This window comes from Notolabrus celidotus, chromosome 4, assembly GCF_009762535.1.
Source record: "Notolabrus celidotus isolate fNotCel1 chromosome 4, fNotCel1.pri, whole genome shotgun sequence".
NCBI lineage: Eukaryota > Metazoa > Chordata > Actinopteri > Labriformes > Labridae > Notolabrus > Notolabrus celidotus.
Window position 1 is genome coordinate 24,202,121 of NC_048275.1, and position 24,558 is coordinate 24,226,678.

Below are 24,558 nucleotides of genomic sequence, written 5' to 3' on the forward strand. Positions count from 1 at the left end.
CCCTCCAACAAAGTCCCATTCAACATGCAAATAAAAAGTGCATGTAGGGGGCGTGGTCTCAATAACCCTGCAGTAAGCAGTGTGCTATGTGCATGTGATTGAGGAATAGCATAGATATTCAACTGTACTTGCATGAAATCTGGTTGTTTTAGTCAGGATTATGCTAAAATATATTTTCCCCAACTATATTTAAGTTTCCTATTAAGAGCCAACCTTCAATTTAGTAAATTCCTGGTTTATCCACGATAATTCCCATAAATTCCTGTTAATTCCCATGGAAAGTTTCCAACTTTGAAAATTCCTAGAATTTTGCAACCCTATAAGCAACACATCAAAAGCTGCTGATGTCGCAACAACAATGGCAGTCGCCAAATGAAAATGAAAACTGACTCTCGATCAGCCTAGCAACAGGCAACGAGGTGGAGCTGAGGTGGGCCTTAAGCCTCCAGCAAACAGCTACAATGTGCCCACCTTTCAGTCTTTTTCTAACCTTATGCAAATGTATAAATAGCTCTTAGCCTTCATTTTTTTCCTGCGTTATAAGAATGAATTAGCCAGGCTGTGAGCATGTCTATCTCTGCTATAAAAATGTGAATCTTAAAAATCTAATCGCGTCTCCAGCTTTTGCAGCCAGCCTCAAGTGGACACTCGATGGACTGCAGTTTCTTCCACTTTTTTTGTAACAGAGGTTGCCTCTTGGTATTAGGGCATCAGCTGTGCTAAAACACCACTACCCTGTGCTTCAGTGAACAGCAGTGACTGCATTGTCTGTTACCAGGCAACAGTCCTAAAGGAGAGAAGTGGAGAAAGTATTACAGCCAGTGAAAACTACAAGGGCAGAACTTTGTCTCCACACTCTACTGTATCAGACAGCCCGAGTGCCAGCCATATTATTTCAGCCTTTCCACTCTCCTAAAAATGGATTTGTTTTTTAAATGTGTGCATAGGGAGGGATACTACACCTTGTGCTATTTTGAAGACAGCGTGCATTAAACACAAGTGTTAAATATGATTATATGTTGGCACAGCACGTTTTGTTTTTTATGTGTTGTGATGTTAGAAATGCCAGAAAGGCTGTCCCGAACTGATCTGAGGTATGCAGAAAACACCTGTTTGAAGACATGCATGTGTGCGTGTGTGAGAGCGAGTGTGTAGACCAGTGATCCAGCAGTTTGTTTGGGTGGGCTCTTTGTTTTGATTTCTTCTCTTCTTCTCTCCGTTCCAATGCTTCCCCCCTCTCCTATGCAGCAAGGACAAGTTTGGAAGGTTTGCAAAGTTTATCACCTTCCACTGATGAAACCCCACCCACCCCTTCACCCTTCCTGAACTCCTTCCTTGTCCTCTTTCCCTTCCTTCCACCCTCCTCCCCCCCTGCTCCTCCTGGCTACCTGTACTGATCTGTTGGTCCTCTCCTTTGTACCTCACTCCTCCTCATGTTTGAATCTAATGCTGAGAGTAAGCCTGGGCTCCATTCACTGTCAGTTTGACCAATCCTACAGTGGAGATTCAGTGTTATTCATTTGCTCATAACACAGAACATACCACATGCACATTGTCTGTCTGTGCTTTGTTTGGAAAAGGAAAACATTTTTCTCTTTGAACTAGTCTGCACAGCAAGACTAGATTTGAAGTGTCTCAAATTGAACCGGTTAAGTATTGAACGAAGCCTCCTGACATGGTCGCAATAGACCGATGCTGTATGGATGATCAGACATTCAAGATTATCAAATTATAGAAACCTATAAACCTATAGTTAGTCGCTCAAGGACCAAGAGATTTATCACTTCAGAGATGAAGCCTTTTCTGTCAAGGATGACCATAAATGTAACATCCGAAAGAAAACTTTGACTTTCGAATTGTTCTATTTACAGTAACAGCTTATCACACATAAGTTAGTCCACAGGCTTTGTAGATGAGAAGACCAAAAGAGAAAATGGCAGTGCAGTGAGGGGGGGGTCACTTATTTTTAACCTGAAACTGTTTAAGTTACTGTTTTTTTTATTTAGAGAATCAATTTGAAGCGGAGGAAACCTCTGCAGAAAATTCAGCCTCCAATATAAATCTAATAAATGTAGCTTTATATTGTGGAAAAGGTTAGAGGAGCTAAATGTGGTACCTGCCATTACCAGGATACTTCTGAAGTGGCAGCATTACCAAATAATACATTGTATATATCTTTGTTGATCAGTATAGACACATTTTTTGCAGTGTAACCCAGCCTTTAGCATCAGTTCAACACACGTTTTTTTAATCTAAATCTTCAAAAAGTAGTCCTATAATAAAGAACACGTTCAGTTATGTTGTCGACTCCAAAGCATGAGTGAGGGCAGTGTAGGCAGTCAGCCAGCTCTTTGCTTGGTTGTAGTGGTTCTCTAGTGGAGCTGGTCCCTAATCACAAGAAACCATCCATTCTTTAAAGCTCTCTTGTTTTGCCTTAGTTAATCCCTACTTAAGAGAAACCAGAGCTCACACTGTGAGGATGGAAGGACAAATACTAATTCATCTCAGTGAGGAGCAGTTTGTTTTTGCATGGTTTACTGGGACTGAAGGGTCACTGAAGTGGTACCACGTGGTGTTGGAATATTTCATTCAGTAATTAGCAGTCGTAATTAGCTTTCAGATGTAGCGTTCCCTGGCCCAGTGATATCCATTACAGGGTCCCCTGCCATATGTCGGTCAGAGTGGGGACCCTTTGGAGAGGCTCAGCTCTTAATTGCTACCCAGAGTCGAGGAGCGATGGTGGAGGCGAGACTAAGGTCTGTTCTGGTATCCAGGCAACAGCCCCCTCACTCCTCCCTGATCACTACTGATTCTCAGCTTATTCCCATGCCCTTTCCCTTCATTCACCTTGTCTCTCCTTCCATCCATCCCTCCATCAGCCCCCAACCCACTTGATCCCAGCCAGACAGCTTATTGCACTAGTTTTCACCAGAACTAATGGACAATGCCACACCATGTAATGACAGAATATGCTTTTGTTCTGTGATGCTAAGACACTAGATAGCCAGCTCTTTACTTCTAAAATGGTGTGGCTCTATCAACAAAAGCAAAGCTAGGTTTGTTAAACTAAAATTAATGTTGTTCTGCGTGTTTTAGCCCATTTATTAAGAATCCCAGTGGGTTGTTAATGGACTTAGGGCAGCAACAAAAAAGTTATTTATGTTGTTCAATAATCTGCTCAATTAACTGATTGGCTGTTTTTTCTATAAATCTCAGAAATCTATGAAATGTCCCAAAGTACAAGCTGATGACCTCAAATGTCTTTTATTTGTCCTCAAGCCCAAGATATTCAGTGAACTGTCATTGAGGATGAATGGGCTTAGAAGCCTGCTTTTTTATACAAATAATTTTATTCAGCGTCATCCAACATTTAAACTTTGCCAGCTCATTCAAGTGCAGATCTATGTGTGCTCAGATGTAATGCTCTGCTTCATGTGCTGCAGACAGTGTTGGAAACTATGGTGTTGGAACATCCTTTGCTGGATGGCGCCAAATCGCCCCATTAAATGATTTCTGAACTTTTTATTTGATATGTTTTTACTTTTTAAGATACTTAATACACTCTATCAATTTTAATGAAAGGCTGATAGTAAGGGCTAGCCGATAAAATAGTTGGTCGCTGATTATTAATTTAAAATTTGGCAATATAAAAGATTATTATTGATGATAATAATAATAATAATAATAATAATAATAATAATAATAATAATAGTATTTTCTTTTTCTTTAGGTGCTTTTGTAATTTTATGATTCAAAACATGTCAGCATCAGCATCACAACTGTAAACATACAAGGTAAAAATTACACCAGAAAGATGTTTAGAATTATGGTTTTTTTTTTTAACATTTAAGGTGGATATTTGGTAGCTTGCCCACAGTCATTTAAATTCACCAACAAGTGAGTGAATTAATCAGTTAAGTTTTTGGAGTATTTGTCTGATGCAGTGCTTCTGAGATAATTTAAAATGGAGACTAATGGAGTCTCTAAAAGAGTTGCATTGCTGACCAAGCTTAATGTTTAATAAGAGCTGTTGCAGAACAACAGGAGAAACTTTTAGTTTGAAGTTTGGGCTAAAACACGTAAAACAATGGTTAAGTCCTTTCAGTCAACATCATTTATTATGAAGTAACCAGAAGGTGTTTTTCACTCTACAGTTCCCCGGCGTGAGTCAAAGGGTAACTACGTATAACTAGCTGTTTTAGAGACTAGTCTTGGTGCGTAGGGTGAGGCTAGTGTTGTGTTGTCATCAGAAGAGAACTGTGTTAGCGAATAAGGCTTGTGCTTCAGCAATTGCATGGATTTCACAGTCACATCTTGATTCCTTGTTTCTCATTTAACATAGTTAAAATTCAGTCCGCCTCTCTCACACCTCCACAGATTCTTATGGTCAGAAGCTGTTGAGTAAACAAATAATAACATTGACAATAAGCATTGGTGACTGAGTACGTTTGAAAATCTGGTCAGGTGTGAGAGAAGTGGGCGCAAGGAAACAAGCTGAGACTCAAAGTCCGAGTCTGTATCATCGATGGGTGCTGAAATCATGTTGGTGTTGTATGTTTTTCTCTGTCAGACCCCCCCACCCCCCCAGTGTTCAAGTGTTTCATGTGTGTGAGATCCTGCCGTAGCCAGTGTGTGTTGAGACCCAGCTCTATAAGAGCTTGGCATGCCTGTTTGTGGTGTTTTTATAATAATTGAACTAGCTGAAAGACTTAGGACAAGTCGCACCGAGTATATTTTGAAATACAAAACTTCTGTTACATTTATATCTTACGTTCTTGCTACATTGCAATTTCAAACTGCTCAAACTGATTTTTATTAAACGCAGCTTACCGCTTTTACTTTTCGTATTGGATCATCATCTGGATGTAGCCTAAACAGACAAACAAACCTAGTGTTTCCAGGTGTGCTCCATTTTTCTACTAAATTAAATTGAATTGATTAACATCTTTTTTTTCTTTCAAAGTAGTGCAAGATCTGTTAACTTAAAGAATAATACACCCTATTCACATGTTGGCCATGCTCCTGTGTTATGTTAAGGGTGGGCAGTTCAAATGCTCTTTTAATGTTGTGCGGCTATAATTACAAATTGTAAGCTGGAGGTAATCTAAACAAAGTGTTATCATTTCACTGCTCAATGGACATCTACGTAGACAAGTAATACTAAAAACCCAGAAAAAACAACATATTTGATGACTCACTCAAAGTTAGGCGACACTTAATGCTAGACTAGAACTTGAATGGGTAATCAGACGTGTTGTTTTAGCTTGAAATGGCCAGATTTCCATGCTTATTGTTTTTCCAGTTTCTGATCATCCTGGAAACAGTGAACTGATAACAACCACCCAGCACCATAAATCTATTCTACCAACAACCTGGAACAAAGAATGACTTTCTAAAAGTGTTTGCACTTCCTTTCCTGAGTATGACATCAGAGGAAGATGGCCACCGTGTGAATAGGGTCAACAAAACTTTATTCAACCACAGAAAATAGGGATGCACGATTTGATTTTTTTGCGATATCCGGTATGGCGATATTTTACAACTAATTTAGCCGATGCCGATATTTTTTTTTCCGCACACATAAAGAGATCATCAATTCTCTCTGTATTGGAGTTAGCGTACAGCATTATGGTGATACTCTCATCACATTTGTTATGTAATATTCATTTATTGTGCAAAATAAGAAAAATATTTAATACTTAAAGCTGCATATTTATTTATCACTATTGCTTTAAAACAAAACTCAAAAAGATGCATCCTACTTAAAACTTGGATGATGCTCTCCCTGAGACAATCATAACAACACAACCAGGGCAAATGTTGCCAACTTAACATTTGACATAGTAAGTAAACCTAAACTCTGTTCACAGGGAACATGTAAAAAGTGCAACTGTACAGCAATTAAACCCAAATTAAATAAAATAGTTTACTCTTTGACGGTAAATGTGCCTAAATTAGTCAGCTACGTGTTCCTTACAGACTACTGTTTAAATTCAATTTTAACTTAAAACTTGAGCCCAACATGTGTGCAGCAGCCCATTATTATATCGGTTCATTATATCGGCGTGTTGGCCGATGTCCGATAGTTCATTTTTAAGCCAATATCGTCCAATACTGATAACGTGGCGATAATATCGTGCATCCCTAACAGAAAATATTTGTTCTGATCTGTGGTCAGAGTGAGGGTGCTAGCTCTCATACACTTGAACGCACCGGTCTTCAGAAGTGAAGTGTACTACAGATTTTCACTCCTGAGACGACTGTATTTTACGTTTTGGGAGTACAAGCGAAGTATAAGAAAATTATCGACCACAGCAGGATTTCTCAGCCTGTGTTTTCTTTGGATCGGGGTTGTCAGTTACTCATTGTGCTTATGTAAACTAGCATGTGTTGCAGTTTTGTGCTTTCATTTTGTACTGGCTGATGCTGGAAACGTTTCAGCGCCATGCAAACTGAAATCCAGGTTTATGGTTGTTTTGCTGTTCCAAGCCTGTTAGCTGTGATGTGGTGTTACATTTCCAGTGTAGTTTTGTGTTGTAGGCTTCATTTTTGATAACTTTTCTGACTTTTCTGAATATGTGCTTCCACTTTTTGAACTCAAACCCTTTACCACGAGGAACTGAATCCTCAGAACAGTCAAAGGCACTGACCTCTTCTTGGGATCGTTCCTCTATGTTGACAGCCAGCAAACTTTAATACATTCACTCTGTTTATGGCACATGCATGGACCACATCCTCCTCACCATTCACTATTACACTACCCATAATGCATGAGTGCTGCTGCTTCCTTCTGGAGTCTGGGTGGTCAGGCTGATACAGGAACACCTGTGGAGGAATAGATAAGAGTATTATAGTAAAATCATTAAAATATAGTTTCTCTGCAGAATATTCAGCTCATGGAGATGACAGGACGTACATAAAGAGATATTTTTCTGTCTCTCTCCTCACTGAGACAGTTCTCTGTGTACCCACTTATCTTAAGTTCTCCCTGTTTCCCTTCCTCTTCACTTTTTTTCCTGCTCTGTGCATATCTCTCTCATCCGTTTTTTCCAGCCCCTTCTCCATGCTTCCCGTCCATCACTCAGCCTGTCATGCAGTGCTACTAACTGTGATGGCTCTGAGACACTGTTTATAACTGAATCTCTCTCATTACTGGGGACTCTGTCACTGGTTCTCATCTTGTTGTGTTGGGGATAACTTTTGGCAAAGAGTAACTTTTAATTGCTGCCAAAGTTGACATTTATGGATAACCCAAATGATTTGCTAGTTTAAAAGTGTAGTCATACTAAGGTATTTTATGTACAATATTTAGTTCATAATAGAGCTGCAACATTTAATTTATTAGCTATAAAACATTCAGATAAAAAAAGACATTTGGCGACATGATTCTCGGCACTTGAAAACACTGAAACCTGTTTTGTAATGTGATCGCTTACACAAGTCAAATTATTTACGCACACTTCTCACATATGAAAAACAAATTTTTAGCTACTCAATTTTAGAGGTGTGAAAAAATATCGATAAAGCAATATATCGCGATACTTTGACCTCTAATATGATCAAGTTTTCAACTCTTAATATCGATATTTTTGTTATAATAAAAATTCACATTGTAGCCGAGTTGGAACTAAAATACAACTTCAGTATTTCAAAAACAATAAAGTGGAAAAGTTGTTTTCAATTAAATCGTTTTGACTTAATTGGTCCTTTCAATTTTGAGTAATATTGTGTGATTTACATTACACCATCCCTATTTTCTCTTAGTTTACTGTGTAGAATATCGCAATATGTCACAATATTGGGATATCGTGATACTATCGTATCGTGATGCGTATCGCATTGTGAGGTTCTTGCCAATACTCACCCCTACCTAATTTAATCTCTCACGTAACAGTATTTACAATATGTGATATCAGCAGATATGTGGTCCAAAAAACGATTAATATAAATATCCTATATCTTAATGTGATCAAACTTGAGCCTTAAATTCCTCTTCCAATCTAAAAAAGTGTTTGTATATGAAATGTAATTTTCAGTATCTTTGCTCAGGCTTTAACTAAACAGTTATTTTCATTTCAAATTGACTGATGCTGATTTTCACTATGACCCCTTTGATAATCTAGACTTTAAAATGTCAAAACAATTATGTGACCCAAAAATAATGTCTTCACATTTCTTCTTTTGTAAAACCAAACAGTCCAGAACCCGAAGACTATTTTTCAAGAGTCCTGCAGGACATTTTCATGAAAGAAATCTGTAAACCCCGTACATCCAAAAACTTAAGACCACATTTCTGTTGCGACTTAAATAATCAGTCAATTATTAAAAAAAAGTTCAAAATGTATTTTTTTAGATAAACAGATGTATGGACCGATCAATTGTTGCAGCTCTTAACTTTCTCCACTCTCAGTTCCAGCACTCAGCAGATGAGAACCACAGATCAGTTCAGGCCCTCGCTCCGTCTTCGTGCAGCAGTTGAACCTGGTTTATCCAAACATGAAAACCACAGACTTCCAAACTTAATTCAGCAAAGTGCTCTACCGTGCTGACGTGAAGATGTTTCAGAATTTCCTTTTATAAATGTGCATCTTATTTTAAAAATTAGAATGCACATGCATGAAGTTTGTTTCTGTTTGTTTTCATGTCTTGAATGGGCCTCTGGTCCTCATGAAACATCACTGGTTACAGTATTTCATTCACCTGAAGCCCTTCACATATCCCAAGCTGGGATAAACCAGTTTTCACTGTGAGCACAAAACTGATCCCGAGTGAGACCCAAACATCTAACATGTCAGACCATGATAATGGAAAATGTCAGAACTAGAAAAGTGAAATCAGTCAGAAGTGTTGAACTGGAGCAGCAGTGTACTTAACATGCTTTTATACTTTGTCTCTCCTCACCTTTTCTTCTCCTCTCCTGTTTTAGGCATGTGGTGATCCCAAGGCTAAGCCCTCCTATCTCGTTGATAAGAACTTGGAGTCGGCGGTTAAATTTATCGTCAGAAAGTTCCCTGCAGTGGAGACGCGGAATAACAACGTAAGTTCATCGTGCATGCGTGTGTGTGCTTTACAGGAAATTAGTTTTTTTTGTTGTTGTGTGATTGATTATGATTCATTCATATAAAACAGCACATTCTTACACAGCAGGAACGTCATAGTTTCACTCTAGTCTAGACCATGATATTTTTTCATGTTGCACTTTGTTGCTTTTGAACCAGGCTTCTTAAATTGCACTACAATGTTTGTCTGAGCAGATTGGGATAATGTACAGAAAGAAAGACTTATTTCTTTTCCAATGTACTTCACTCTATAAATGACCGATATTAAATATTAGTTTCATATTTGACACCTTATGTTTTTGTTTGTTGACTTGATTGGATAATTAAAAGCTCCAATGGCAGATTCTCTTTTGAATTCTAAGAAATATTATTCTGACTAGCACACAACATATTGTTTACAATTTTCACACTGTTCGATTGATGGTGGTTTACATTGCAGGTGGAATCATCTGACCTTTTTATTTTGTGTGTGTTTGTGTGTAAGAGAGAGCGAGAGAGAAGAGAGAGTGTGTGCAGCGAGTGAACTAACTCATTATGAGCCATTGTTCATCAAATGTGTCTTCCAGCTTTACTTGTTAGCTTAGCTCGTAGCTTCTCGCTATGTGTTTATGTGAACTGTCATTTAGCAAACTGTATGTGTGAGTGTGTGTGTGAATGTTTGTGTGTGTGGCTAACTGCTTTATTCAGTATATCTGTGCAGAAATTGTCTCTTACGTTGTTTTCTGCTTTGTTTCTGTGTTTGTTTGTTTGTGTTGTGCATGCTAAACTTGGCTTATTCCGGACTTGTGCTTTTTGGTAAGTTTTTGTATCTAAGTTTCTGTAACTTTTTGTATTTTAGTTTTGTAATAATATGATTTATTTTTACCTGTTTTAAAGCTGGTTTTTGAGTGTGTGTTGCTTTGCTGCGCTTTTCTCTTCTCTGCTGGCAGCTTTTCTTTTACTTTATAACCTTCATCCACTGAATGACTGTGTGACCGCTGGTTTACTTCCTGGTTTACCAACCTGCTGATTGCGAGTTGGTTAAATGGCTTGATGACCAAGCAGCTTGCTGCCTGCACTAAGGAGTGGATAGACTTATTGTTATAACTGTTAGCTGACTGTATTTTACAGTTATTATTTACATTAAAATGGACCACTGCCTGGACATGAGGTCAGTCAGCAGTGACAAAAACAGCAGTGTAGATGAGATGGCCTTTCAAAATAAAGACAGAAAAACTCTCCAAACGCCAATCAAATGGCCAAATCTGTGAAGACTTACAAGAAACCCTCTCCAAATTCTCTTTAGCGACGAACATTAAGACTCCTTGGTGCAGCAGGATCTCACTCCTTGCACTTGTCTTTTCTTACAACTTTCCCCTTTTATCCTATACATCTGAAGTGGCTCCGGTCATGACCTGAAACACACATAGCTTTGGGTGCAGGGTTGAATTTACATACAGTATGCTTCGGTCATTTCTGTCATGTAAATAGAAGCCCCTTCCTACTCGCTATAGACAGAGCTTATTAAAAGATTGAGGTGACAATCTTTTCAAGCTGAGCTTCTTTTCAAGTTTGGGTTTTGAAACATTGCATCCACAGTCTATCTTGTCCAGACATCAACAGGTACTGAAAAGGTTTTGTCTTTTAGTGCTTTTTCACTTCTTAAGGTTCCTTTTCCCTTCTGTCTTTGCATTTCTTCACATTTAAATCCTGATGTTATTGGGTGCTTTGGGTGACAAATTTTACTCTGGTCAAACATTGAAATTGGATAGTTGAACTTCAAGAGCAAGCTTTTGGAAACACCATAAACACAATGAGAAGTTACCTAGAGAAAACTTACTCATGTCCCTAAATTTTCTTGTTTACACCTTATCCCTCTATCTTTTTGCACTGATAAAGAAGTAGAGTGTTGCTTTCTCCTATATTATCAAGTTATCCAGCATCTTCTGTATATCAGTTTGAAGTTTAGTCAAAATACAGAAAAACCTTGAGTCATGTTAACTGTATTGAGAAGAACATAATTCTCAGAAATACATTGAACTCACATACACTCGGATATTACAACACCAGATTAGTTTTTCATTTTGAACACTTTGAGACCTAGAACAACAGTCAACATACAGTATGCCAGAAAGCTTTCGGGGGTTAAAGTTAACACACCACTCATATGGAGTGTTATTTCTAGGAAGTAAATGTAACATTTAAATCAAACAACATCGAGGAAAGGGACAGTCAGTGGATGATTTTTCAGTCCAGCATAGGGCACATGTCAAGGGGCAAAGCAACAGGTGTAACCATAGAAAACAAATAGTCTGTATAATCAATATCAAACTTAATAGAAGGAAATATATGATGTAGATTGTTGATTGTATCATAACTTTATTTTAACTGCATGCATTCTGCCGTGTTTGCAGCAACAGCTGGCTCAGCTGCAGAAAGAAAAGTCAGAGATTCTGAAGAACCTGGCTCTCTACTACTTCACCTTTGTGGATGTCATGGAGTTTAAGGTGGGGAACACACACACACACACACACACACACACACTCGCACACACACTCTGACTGTATACCATGTGGGTGATTCTATTGAAGTACTTATATTGAGACTTTTATCCACAGGATCACGTGTGTGAGCTGCTGAACACCATTGACGCCTGCCAGGTCTTCTTTGACATTGTAAGAGCAGCACCCCAATTTATAAGCTTGTTCCTAATGATTACAATTATTAAACTATTGCACTGGTTGTTATAGATGTTGTAACCATTATTTGAGCATTGAATAAAAATTCCTATCTACTCTTTTCATGTCAGACGGTGAACTTTGACCTGACCAAGAACTACCTGGACCTGGTGGTGACTTACACTACTCTGATGACAATACTCTCTCGCATTGAGGAGAGGAAGGCCATCATAGGGCTGTACAACTATGCCCACGAGATGACCCATGGAGCAAGGTAACTGAAATATAAAAACTGGTTTCCATATAGATATAAAGCAAGGTTTAACTGATTTGTTCAGATATTCTATAAAAGAATTCAGAGACAGAGATGTTTTTATCCATTTCTGTTATTCAAGAATCAGGAAGGTTGGTTGTGATAAACATTTGATGGCACTTATGCTCTTGCCATTAGCAATAGCAGAATAAAGGGATGCAACAAGAGATTTCATTCCATGTTTTGTCACTTTGTATTACCCTTGGAGGCAGAAATATGTAATGAAGGTCAAGTGAGTACTTGTATGAAGTTTTCATGGCAAGTGGCAAAATTGGGATTGACGATCAGAGGTGTCCTATGGTACAAAAAAGAGAGAAAAACAAGCAGCTGACATGTTTCATAAAACAACAATAGATTTGGGGTAAAAAGTAATTATGACCCAAAGGAAATTTGACCAACTTTTCAATCATTTGACAAGAAGTTAGGAGTAATGTTGATGACCTGTGACAAAAATACGCTTTATTCCAAACAGAGTGTTTGATGCCTGTATGTAATCAAAGCTACTATCAATTCGAGCTTGTTGTATGCTGGTCGAAAATACTCAATCCAACTACTTTACAGCAAAAACAACGCTCATTTCCACAAGACACAAATATTGCTCAGACTGAACACATGCTTGGAACGAACCACAAAATTAATGGTCTTCTTTTAACAGGTTAAAAAATCAAGCAATTACCTTGGTCTTTTAGTAACCAATGTACTGTGTGTGTGTGTGTGTGTGTGTGTGTGTGTGTGTGTGTGTGTGTGTGTGTGTGTGTGTGTGTGTGTGTGTGTGTGTGTGTGTGTGTGTGTGTGTGTGTGTGTGTGTGTGTGTGTGTGTGTGTGTGTGTGTGTGTGTGAGACAGTGACCGGGAGTACCCCAGGCTGGGCCAGATGATCGTGGATTACGAGAACCCTTTGAAGAAGATGATGGAGGAGTTTGTTCCACATGGAAAGGTAGGAGAACTACGTTAACATCCAGTCATAAACACAAACTTTTCTTTATTTTTGTATCTTTCAGTTCACTTTTTTATTTTCCCTTTCTTTTGTAAATACTGGCTGTTTCATTAAAACAAGCTTTAAGGGTTCACGGTATGATTTTCGATATTTACAAAGGATTTAATCTTGTTTTTGCGGAGGCACTGTTGCCATAGCATCTCTAGTGCCTGTTTTAGATCAGTCAGTCAGAGCAGAACAACATCCTACTCTTTGACTAGGAGTCAAAATATCAAATGAGGAAATAAGGGGAAATCTTTGATGATCAATTACATAAACTACAGTACCAAAGAGCTAACCGTACACTGATAGGTACATACTGTAGCCTTTATGTTGTTTTTGTATGTCTGTAAAAATGTGGAGCCTGAAAAATATTTTATTCAGTTTACTCCTCTGCTCCTTTCTTTCTCTTTTCACCCTCATGTTTCTCTCTCTTCATGCTGCCTGTCTTCTTTCTCTCTCTCCTTTCTGTCCTCCAGTCCCTGTCGGATGCTTTGATCAGTCTTCAGATGGTTTATCCCAGGAGGAATCTGTCTGCTGACCAGTGGAGGAACGCCCAGCTGCTCTCTCTCATCTCTGCTCCCTCCACCATGCTTAACCCTGCACAGTCGGACACAGTTAGTATGATTATGAATCAACTGAGAAGGCTAATAATGTACAGCAAGAGCCAATGTTTTGATCACAATGTCCAATCTAATGGGGTTGTTAAGAAGCATATCGTTAATGTTTCAGTATTTGATCACTCTGTCTTGTGTCTGTCTCTTTTAAGATGCCGTGTGAATACCTTTCACTGGACGCAATGGAGAAGTGGATTGTTTGTAAGTTCTGGATTCAAAGTTTGTGTGTTGATTGCTGCTGGTTGCTGGTTGCATATTGTCATATACTCCTCTCTTTACCTCTGTCCAGTCGGTTTCATCCTGTGTCATGCTGTGCTGAACAGCGACGCAGCAGCATTGTCTCTGTGGAAGTTAGCTCTGCAGAGCTCCACCTGCCTCTGTCTGTTCAGGGATGAGGTCTTCCACATCCACAAGTCTGCAGAGGATCTCTTTGTGAACATCAGAGGGTAAGAATGTCTTTATGTGAGGCGACACATAGACACACTCACAGTCTTTGGCCTATATAAAGTATGCACACAGGGGAATAACCAGAGTGTATGTAAAAAATAAAAATAAAAGTTTTGTTGCTCTTTTAACACAGCCTTTTTTCTCATGCATTTTCCAGGTACAACAAACGAATTAATGACATCAGAGAGTGCAAGGAGCAGGCCTTGTCTCATGCGTATGTACATAATCTTGTTACTGATTCTGTCATTTTATCCCGCTCCTCAATCTTCATCCAATTTGTTTCCAACACACAGAGAAATTGGGTTTTTCTGATTTATTTCTCCGTCCTCATTTTCTGTTTTATTCATTTGTATTCCCGCTCACAGGCTTTGGTCTTTCCCTCAGGGAGGCTCACACAGAATCATCACCTTCTTCTTCCCTTTATCCCCTATTCAGTTTTCCTCCTGTTTTATCCTCCCCCTCTGTCTCATCTCAGCTCTTATCCTCTTACTGATTCTGTCTTCCCCTTTCATCTCCACTCTCATTCTTCTACCGTCACTGCCATCTACTTACTTTTGTGCTTCTGCAGGATTGTCCTCAAAGTGTCAAAATACCATTTAACCATGATGCTTGTGTGACTCGATACCCTACTCTGACTTCCTCTGCCTGCCTTCTTTTCTCTGCAGGGGCTCCATGCACCGAGAAAGACGCAAGTTTCTCAGATCTGCTCTGAAGGAGTTGGCTACGGTTTTAGCCGATCAGCCTGGACTTCTGGGTCCTAAGGTAACAGAGGATACCACTGTTAACGTTAACCTAAAATCACCCTTAAAAATCGTTTTGTTGTTAGATTTTGTTCAATGAAAGCACACAAAAACGATGCTGAATGTAAAGACATGAGCAAAACTCTGAGTTATTTTAGCTGAGATATTAAGGACATATATTGGTATTATTTATTTTGCCATCATGTTCAAGAGTAACTGTAAATGCTTTGATATCTCTGAAATCTGTAAAACCAAGGCATATGTAAGAAATAAATAAATAAATGTCCTGGCCTTAAGAATAAATTTAGGATCATTTTAAGCAGGACTGCATTTAGTTCATCAGTTGAACAACCAAAGAATTAGCAGCTGTGTTGACTGTCTGACACTGATTACTGAGACCTCAAATAAATTATTTCATCCACTCTTTATTTAACATAAAAAGAGGTTTGATAAGATCAACTTTTTAAGATAAATCTGGCCAAGAAGGCATCATAAAACTGTTTTAGAAAAGAGGACACAATATACAGTCAAGGACCAACTTCGAACCTGACAGTCGCTACATTAAGACTTACTTCTAGTCTGACGGTGTGAGTCTTGGTCTTGAATGTCACATACAGTACCATCGTTTAAGTATTACATTACCACCTTAAACAATGCCACAGAAGTCTCTCAGCTTATTAGGACAGATGGGAACCCTTGAAGTTCTTCTGTCCAGATGCAGACCCTCATTAATGTGCCAATGTGGATGTGAATATATTTACCAAGTCGAGCTGACTCTGTAAACATTTGTGGTTCAGAGAATTTGAGGTCACTGTAGACTCCTCTTGGAGATTTGTGTTTGAGTTATTTATCTTTGGGATTTCCTGACATTTAGCATTTGCTGTTTTTAAATCTGTGTTTCTTTCTCTCTCTGTCTGCCTCCCTCGTCATTTCTATGTCTTCTTCCTTCGGTCCCACTAGGCGTTATTTGTATTCATGGCATTGTCGTTTGCCCGTGATGAGATCATCTGGCTGCTTCGACATGCAGACAACATCCAGAAGAAAAGCACAGATGACTTCATAGACAAGTAGGTGACCATACACACCTAAATGAACATAAAAAATAAACAAGTGTGTTCTGCTATAACAAAAACCTGATACATATGTTTGTTTGTATCTTTCAGACACATAGCTGAATTGATTTTCTACATGGAGGAGCTCAGAGCTCACGTCAGGAAGTATGGCCCTGTGATGCAGCGATACTACGTCCAGTACCTGTCTGGATTTGATGCTGTGGTGCTTAATGAACTTGTCCAGGTATGAACACCTGCACAGTCTCAATTAACAAACACAGCTCTCAACTGAGCACAGTTAACACTAATGTACTCACATAGAAACTGCACACACATGGCAGAAACTATGAGGTTTCTCATTTTGATTACAGACACTTTTTACGGCATCAATTCAAAGCTGAATCAAGACCATCCTTTTAGAGGTTAAATGTCCATAACTGCATTTTTCTAACCAATTTTTCTATCTTCAATTATCTCCAGAACCTGTCGGTGTGTCCGGAGGATGAGTCTATTATCATGTCTTCATTCGTCAACACGATGACCTCTCTCAGTGTCAAACAAGGTAAACCATTACTTGACGTACCATTGCGTCATAGACGTATTAATGAAAGTGTGACTCATTTGTTGTGCTCTCTGTTACAGTAGAAGACGGAGAGGTGTTCGACTTCAGAGGCATGAGACTTGACTGGTTCAGGCTGCAGGTGTGCACTCACACACACAGAGCTTGCATTTTTAAAAGACAGTGTATTTCCACACACAAATGTTGGTAATTACTACTTAGTGAATTAGGTTGTGAGAAGGAGGGTCTTATTATTCTGTTTGTCCCCCTGTAGGCCTACACCAGTGTCTCTAAGGCAAGTCTTGGTATAGCTGATCACAAGGAGCTGGGTAAAATGATGAACACCATCATCTTTCACACCAAGATGGTGGACTCTCTGGTGGAGATGCTGGTTGAAACATCAGATCTGTCCATCTTCTGGTGAGACACTAACCAGAGCTTGTGAACACAAACTCAGATGATACTACTGTGTGTGAAGTTCTTTCCTAATTGCACTGGTGTCCATATATTACATTCAGTTAAGTGTACCATGATGATAGAGATGAGTGTTGATGAGTATTGGTCAACTTTGGTGTTTTTTTTCTGTGTGTAGCTTTTACAGCCGTGCTTTTGAGAAGATGTTCCAACAGTGTTTGGAGCTTCCCTCTCAGAGCCGACACTCCATCTGCTTCCCTCTGCTCTGCACACACTTTATGTCCTGCACACACGAGCTCTGTCCTGAGGAGGTAAAAACACCTACATCTTTTCAAAACATATCAAGCCTGAGCATCAAAACACCTTTTTTTATTACTGTTGAATATACTATGATGATAATAAAAGCAACAGCTTTTTGCGTGTGATGTGTTTACTCTTTCCCCTGCGCAGCGCCACCACATAGGGGACCGGAGCCTGTCGCTGTGTAACATGTTTCTGGATGAGATGGCGAAACAAGCCAGAAATCTGATCACGGACATCTGCACTGAACAATGTACACTCAGCGACCAGGTAGGCACTCACAGAGGCAGCAAATCAGATTAAATATTGATGTTGTGCAAACAATGAGTCACTTCTGGGCAGGAGGAGATATGCTTAAACATAACTTATTTTGATGTTTAAAGATATAGAGTTAAATCAGTGGATCCAAGCTGGCTGTCTGACATTACTGCTATGTTTATTTTATGAACTGTGTTGCTTTGCTAACATCTCATAAACCAAATCTACCAACATCATCTCCATGCCTCAGACTTTACAAATATCGGCATCATCTAACCTGCCGAATACTTTAAAACGTTCTTTTCTCCTTCTACTTATTTTTCTGTAGCTGCTCCCAAAGCACTGTGCGAAAACCATCAGCCAGGCCGTGAACAAGAAGAGCAAGAAGGCAACGGGGAAGAAGGGAGAGCCTGAGAGAGAGAAGCCGGGAGTGGAGAGCATGAGGAAGAACAGACTACTGGTCACCAAGTGAGTCTAATAGGCAGAGAACAAACTGCAGAACAAGATAAAACTCTGTTCTTTTTGCCCTCTTGTGCTAATGAGTAATTACTGTTTTCTCTTTCATTGATATTAATTATAGATAATGACCATCATTGTCTTCATTATTAGTTTCCCATTTCCATGTTTAATCATCTTCCTTTTCAAGGATCAGTTATCATTACAGTTATATTTAGCTGTTTATCCTCATTCAGAGGTTACTTTGTTGGTTATGATACTTTTCAGATCACACTGTGCAAACATTAAGATGAGATGATCACCATTAACCATCTGTGTTAGAGGTTTCGTGTATAAAGTAGAGGCTTCTAAAGTGTCACCTACATATTTCTTCGCCTACTTCATTTTTAGTATTATAATTATGATCTTCTTATAATTCTTAATAATGAGTTTGAAAAAACTTGGTCTTTGTAGCATCTGAACATATTCATGTTTAGTTGTATCTTTTGGAATCCATGTGGACCGTGATTTTGTTCCTTTCTTTCCTCTCCCCAGTCTGGATAAACTCCACACAGCACTATCTGAACTCTGCTTCTCCATAAACTATGTTCCCAACCTGGTGGTGTGGGAGCATACATTCACACCCAGAGAGTACCTCACCTCACACCTGGAGATCCGATTTACCAAGTAAGCAAATACCACACAGATCAAACACAAATACTTCTGTTTATAAGTATTTTTTGTACATTCATGATTAAAAATAATGACAGATTGTAAATCTTGTGTATAATCTGTGATCTACTTTTAGATAATTAAGCATGTTTGGATCCAAATAATTAAAAAGGATAAGTGAGTTTAGGAAAGCCCCTGCAAGATATTCACAGCACCCCCCAAAAAAAAGAGATTTAACATCAACATCAATGTGTTAAATCAACCCACACCTCTGTGTTTGTGTATCTCTGATGGTCTCACTGCCTCTGTCTCCAGGTCTATAGTGGGGATGACCATGTACAACCAGGCTACTCAGGAGATAGCCAAGCCCAGTGAGCTGCTGACAAGTGTCAGGGCCTACATGACGGTGCTTCAGTCCATAGAGAACTACGTCACCATCGATATCACCCGCGTCTTTAACAACGTCCTCCTGCAGCAGACACAGCACCTGGACAGCCACGGGGAGCCCACCATCACCAGCCTGTACACAAACTGGTACGTTTCAATGAGCCCAGTCAGTTTGAGAACGTACAGCATCTACAGCAGAAGTATATTCAAAGACTATAGGTAATCACTAAAAGTTCTCAGATCCTGCCTTGAGAAAGTATTTGTGTGTGTTTAGGTACCTGGAGACGTTGCTCCGCCAGGTTAGCAATGGACACATTGCCTACTTTCCTGCCATGAAGGCCTTTGTCAACCTGCCCACAGAGAACGAGCTGACTTTCAACGCTGAGGAGTACTCTGACATCTCTGGTATGAAAACGTACAAACTTTCTCACATTTACACTTAAAAATGACAGATTGCTGTTGAACAAACGCACTCTTTGATTTTAGTCTTACTGTTATTGGCATTTAAACATCTCTTGTAATATGTCTTATTGTTTGTGTGTTTTTACAGAGATGCGTTCCCTGTCAGAGCTTTTGGGACCATACGGTATGAAGTTCCTCAGTGAGAGTCTAATGTGGCACATCTCATCACAGGTTGCTGAACTGAAGGTATAAAAGTACAGTCACAGACATGTCCATTCAAAATAAAATGTTGATCTTCATTTAAGGAACAGCTTTTCTGTAGTAATGCAGAAAACATTAAAATTTGAAAAACTTAAAATGTATCATTACCATGCAGAAAAGAATCCCTTATTCCAAATAAATATCCTGCAGTTATATGATGTGATTGGCAGTGTACATATGTTGTTCATTGATAAGATACATATAAGTGCAATTTAAAGCACTATAACTCAACAAAAGTACCTCAAATACAAACATTGAATGTCTTTCTTTAAAACAGAAAATAAAAGCACCATTGTACTCTGGAATGAAGTCATATCTGATCTGCTGCTAACTCTGTGTGTTGTCAATTATCCATAAAGAAACTGGTTGTTGAAAACATGGAGGTGTTGACCCAGATGAGGACGAGCTTTGACAAACCAGAACACATGGCTGCCCTCTTCAAGAAACTCACCTGTAAGTTTCACACACAACTACACTGACACACATACAGCATATACATATCACCATCTCATTACAGCTTAATTACCACTGGGACACCTTGAAACATAATGCCACATAACACTTGACAGCTCACTCCGAAACAAGTGATTTCATTGTAACACTCTGCTGCCTGACTTTTGTTACTTATGTGAAGACAGCTTCCCAGGGTTGATTTAAAAAGAAAAGCTTTGATTTTAAAGATTTTATAAGAAACTTTTGTGGCAGGTTTTTTTTTTTTTTTTTTTTTACACTTTATTTTTCTTGTTTTTTAACAAATATTTTACAACAATACTGAGAATATAAGACAGACAGGGTCTTCGTGAGTGAGGTAAAATGCTCTAAATGATATACCATAGTAAGGGACAGAGAGAAGAAAAACAAACAAATAGTGGAGTGGCCAGCTGTGTTATTCAACAGCCTGCATGTTCAGTTCTTACGTGTCTGAGAATTTCTTTAGAATCCTTAAGGTCCTGTCAGTTCAAGGCTGTCCACAGGAGGCACAAAAAAGGCATTTCCACAGCAGAACACATGAAAATATAGACTTAATTACACATTCATATAAGTTGTCCAGTTCTTCTAATATTTTTCACCTTTTTTTTGTTGAATGTCTTATTAAGAAAGTCAGTTGTTCTATTCAATACATTTCTTTAATCATTTCTTTCCGTTCATTGATTGTGAAACTTTTGTGTGTTTATCAAAATTGACATAGGATATTTGAAAGAAAATTAATCTTAAAAACTGCCATCCAGCAGAATAGTTCAAAAGAACTTGTATCTTTCAACACAAACCTTTCCCAAACAGTGCAGATGAGTGGTGTGATTGATGCTGCAGTTAATACAGATGTCTCTAACCATTATGTTAGTTGTGCAGTTGCAGCTTGACTGACTTTAGTTTTTGTGTGTTTATAGCTGTGGACAGTGTGTTGAAGAGGATGACCATCATTGGAGTCATCCTGTCATTCCGCTCCTTGGCTCAGGAGGCTCTGAGAGACGTAAGACAAGCACGCACAAACAGGACTCACTGAGTTCACTGATTAAAAGCATAGTAGTGTTAGGAATCTGTGAATCGACCACATGTATTGATACGACTGTAAAACTAGAAACAAATGATATAAGCAGATCTTCTACTTTTCACCATGTTAATGAATACAGTTAAAGTGAAGCCATTGAACTGATGATACAATTTCATAACTGTTTACTTTTAATATTGATGGTATGTCCAATTAAATGAGAATTGCTAACAGATCAGAAAGAGACCGTACTCTACGAGAGGTTCCAATCCAGTTTTGTTTCAGTATACAGCTTTCATGTTGTTGAATCAAATTTTACCCAAAAGGCAAATACACTGGGGTCGGATTAAACCATGCATAAAAACCCCTCTTTTTTTCTGCTTGTCTTTGAATCCTCCTTTTCAGAAAATCAAGGCTTTATTACTTTCTAACTCGACTGTCTCTGCTTCACCCTCTCCAGGTGTTATCCTGTCACATTCCCTTCCTGGTCAGTTCAGTGGAGGATTTCAAAGACCACATTCCCAGAGAGACAGACATGAAGGTAAAACACATTTTCAGACATTAATATATAATAAACTTGTCACAAGAGGTCTGTGTTGATTTGTCTCATGTGTGTGTCTGAATTTTCCAGGTGGCCATGAATGTCTACGAGCTGTCATCAGCAGCAGGTTTACCCTGTGAGATCGACCCAGCTCTCGTGGTGGCTTTGTCCTCACAGAAAAGTGGTGAGAGAAACACAAACACATAAACTGAAATTCCTCTACAGCACAACCCATATTCCAAGTAACCTTTTGAGTGCGTCATTCAGACAACGTGTCAGTCCGAGATGTAAATAAACATCCTGGTCACCATCAAGGTGTTTTTAACAGAGCAGTGAGTACAAATGAACAAGCAGACGATGGTGAACGAATATTCGTTACAGCTAGGGGTGGGAATTGATAAGATTTAATCAATGTCAATGCCATTGTCGATTCTGCTTATCAATCCAATTCCTTATCAATTCTCCTAACGATTCCTGAGTATTTTTTGGAGGGGAAAAAAAGTAGTTCTACACATTCTTCCGCACCAAAAGGAACCATTTTATATCTTCCAAAATTATGTCTGCACAAGACTAAACATGAACATATTCAACTTGAACATACTGAACAATAGGTTGACCTAATTTTCGTCCACGTGAGTCAGGATGTGGCCCCTTGAGCCTGGATGAAAAGACTTTGAATTTGGAGAGGAAAAACTCTTTTCCTCCGTGAGTCATTGCGGAGGTATTTTACCCGCTCTTGGTGTCTTATTTTCGGCCTCGTAAGGGGACCCAAAGGGGAGAGGTAGACGGGGGTTTGCCTCCCCGACGTGAACATGTTCACATGGAACCCCTCTCCACTTTGCCCGACGCGAACCCCAAGCTTCGTCGTGCTGGGAAATGAATCGTTAAGAAGAATCGATAACATTTGAGGTGTACAATTCCGATGGAATTGATCAATTGAAAACTGTACTAAGTCGGATCCGGTTTTCGATTTCCATCCCTAAGCACAGCCCATATTCCAAGTAACCTTCTGTGTGTGTCATTCAGACAACGTGTCAGTCCGAGATGTGAATAAACATCCTGGTCACCATCAAGGTGTTTTTAACAGAGCAGTGAGTACAAACGAACAAGCAGACGATGGTGAATGAACATTCGTTACAGCGTTAATAAACTCAGAGGCGCAATCATCACAAACTACACACTACACTGGTCAGTAGTCTGCCATTGTTGTTTTGTTCATCACACTGGTGCATATCTATTTGTCTGTGAACATTATAGGTATGTGAAGAAGAAGTGGTACCAATTAAAAAAATCAGTTGAGACATAAGACACTTTCTGCAACTCCTGCTTCTAAGGCTCAAAAGTCAATATGCTGTCATCAAGATGAAACCTTTGGGGCTTGTTTTGGCCCTTTAGGTGGAGTTTTCTTGAAAAAGCATCATATTTAGGTGTCTGGCTTTGAAATGCTTAGATAAAACAAGCAGTATTACATGCCTAATGAGAGCTTGTGTGTGTGTGTGTGTGTGTGTGTGCAGAGAACATAAGTCCAGAGGAGGAGTATAAGATCGCATGTCTGCTGATGGTGTTTGTGGCCGTTTCCTTGCCAACACTGGCAAGCAATGTCATGTCACAGTACAGCCCTGCCATAGAAGGTGAGACATCATACATTTCATAGATCACATAATTCACTGAGTCAGCGGCATGAGAAGGATCCGCATGCAAATGAGATCGACCTTGTACCCACTGATTGATTCATTTGTATGTACAAGAGCCATATCATCAATTTCATCACACACATTTATTTCTAACAACATTTTAAAGTTTAGCTTAAGTAACTGTCACCTGTTTAATCACTTTGTTTGTTGCCTTAAAGATCCATTCAGTAAAATGCACCTAACATTAAGCATAAGAGTGATGCATCATTCTAGTTGGATAGGGCTTTTGATAAGTTATCAAAGAGGTTTGTCACTCAGAGATGAATTATCAAGACCTTGCCTTCTAACAACCTTGAAATGAAAGGCGCCATTGTTAATAAGGGACATTTGAAAAGGATAATGAGTTGTAATGGGCTCCACCATTGTTAGTATGCAGACTGCATAATGGTGAGCAATTGGTTTTCCGACAGCACATCTTAATACATGATGCCAGTGCATGCACACCAACCATTGTGGTGTGCATTGTGAATTCCAATTACGCAAACACTTTATAGTTCCATCCTTTTTATGCATCTCACATTTACACATAATAGCAGCATAAAACACCTAGAAATGTAATCCATAAAAATAGCCACTATTGTCAGAAATAAAACCAGAGTTACTCGATACTCAGGTATAGATGATGTCTTCATGCTCCTTCTAACTGTGTGTGCTTGCTGCCCCCTACAGGCCACTGCAACAACATCCACTGCCTGGCCAAAGCCATCAACCAGATAGCTGCTGCTCTCTTCACCATCCACAAGGGGAGCATAGAGGACCGCCTCAAAGAGTTCCTGGCTGTGAGAACATTTTGAGATTTTAACAGTTTGTCATCAGCGTCCTTTTTTCTCTTGAGCACAATTCTGCCATGACAACCTCTGCTTGTTCATGACTCCCTGTAAAAGTATTTCTGATTGGCTCAGGTGGATCATAACTTCAACCTTAGAGGGGCATGTAACCTCATCATTACAACATGCTTTCTTCTGTGGCAGCAATAAAATATCATATTTATATAAATGTAATAATCATGTCACATCCCCTTTGATACCATAGAATTCAAGTAGTTGATGGAAACAGGCCCTGATTACATTGTCGGTTACTCACATTTTAGTAATGTAATCAGTGCTTGTAAAAATAATAACAATTTAGTTAAAACAACCTTTTGTACAAAAATTGTCCCTCAAACGTGTTTCTCTTTTAATGCCTGTGTGTGTAGCTCGCCTCCTCCAGCCTGCTTAAGATCGGTCAGGAGACGGACAAGATGACGACGCGCAACAGAGAATCTGTTTACCTCCTGCTGGACATGG

General features: G+C 39.1%; 1 protein-coding gene across 4 annotated transcripts in view; it reads left to right on the plus strand.

Annotated features, from left to right (window-relative positions):
- Window positions 1–24,558, plus strand: part of nckap1 (NCK-associated protein 1) — a 35,345-nt gene that overhangs the window by 8,147 nt on the left and 2,640 nt on the right. The window contains exons 2-30 of one of the 4 annotated variants that reach the window (XM_034682660.1): window positions 8,927–9,037; window positions 11,459–11,545; window positions 11,657–11,713; window positions 11,848–11,990; window positions 12,875–12,965; window positions 13,484–13,621; window positions 13,774–13,822; window positions 13,911–14,067; window positions 14,226–14,282; window positions 14,734–14,830; window positions 15,769–15,875; window positions 15,972–16,104; window positions 16,341–16,422; window positions 16,506–16,561; window positions 16,694–16,839; window positions 17,012–17,144; window positions 17,284–17,403; window positions 17,720–17,859; window positions 18,382–18,513; window positions 18,814–19,032; window positions 19,160–19,290; window positions 19,436–19,533; window positions 19,908–20,001; window positions 20,937–21,019; window positions 21,498–21,578; window positions 21,669–21,762; window positions 23,093–23,209; window positions 23,942–24,051; window positions 24,468–24,557. In XM_034682660.1, the coding sequence (XP_034538551.1) occupies window positions 8,927–9,037; window positions 11,459–11,545; window positions 11,657–11,713; window positions 11,848–11,990; window positions 12,875–12,965; window positions 13,484–13,621; window positions 13,774–13,822; window positions 13,911–14,067; window positions 14,226–14,282; window positions 14,734–14,830; window positions 15,769–15,875; window positions 15,972–16,104; window positions 16,341–16,422; window positions 16,506–16,561; window positions 16,694–16,839; window positions 17,012–17,144; window positions 17,284–17,403; window positions 17,720–17,859; window positions 18,382–18,513; window positions 18,814–19,032; window positions 19,160–19,290; window positions 19,436–19,533; window positions 19,908–20,001; window positions 20,937–21,019; window positions 21,498–21,578; window positions 21,669–21,762; window positions 23,093–23,209; window positions 23,942–24,051; window positions 24,468–24,557 (3,153 nt within the window). Of the gene's footprint in view, window positions 1–8,926; window positions 9,038–11,458; window positions 11,546–11,656; window positions 11,714–11,847; window positions 11,991–12,874; window positions 12,966–13,483; window positions 13,622–13,773; window positions 13,823–13,910; window positions 14,068–14,225; window positions 14,283–14,733; window positions 14,831–15,768; window positions 15,876–15,971; window positions 16,105–16,340; window positions 16,423–16,502; window positions 16,562–16,693; window positions 16,840–17,011; window positions 17,145–17,244; window positions 17,404–17,719; window positions 17,860–18,381; window positions 18,514–18,813; window positions 19,033–19,159; window positions 19,291–19,435; window positions 19,534–19,907; window positions 20,002–20,936; window positions 21,020–21,497; window positions 21,579–21,668; window positions 21,763–23,092; window positions 23,210–23,941; window positions 24,052–24,467; window position 24,558 lie in introns of all 4 variants that reach the window. The other 3 variants (XM_034682659.1, XM_034682658.1, XM_034682657.1) reach the window with 3 other exon arrangements.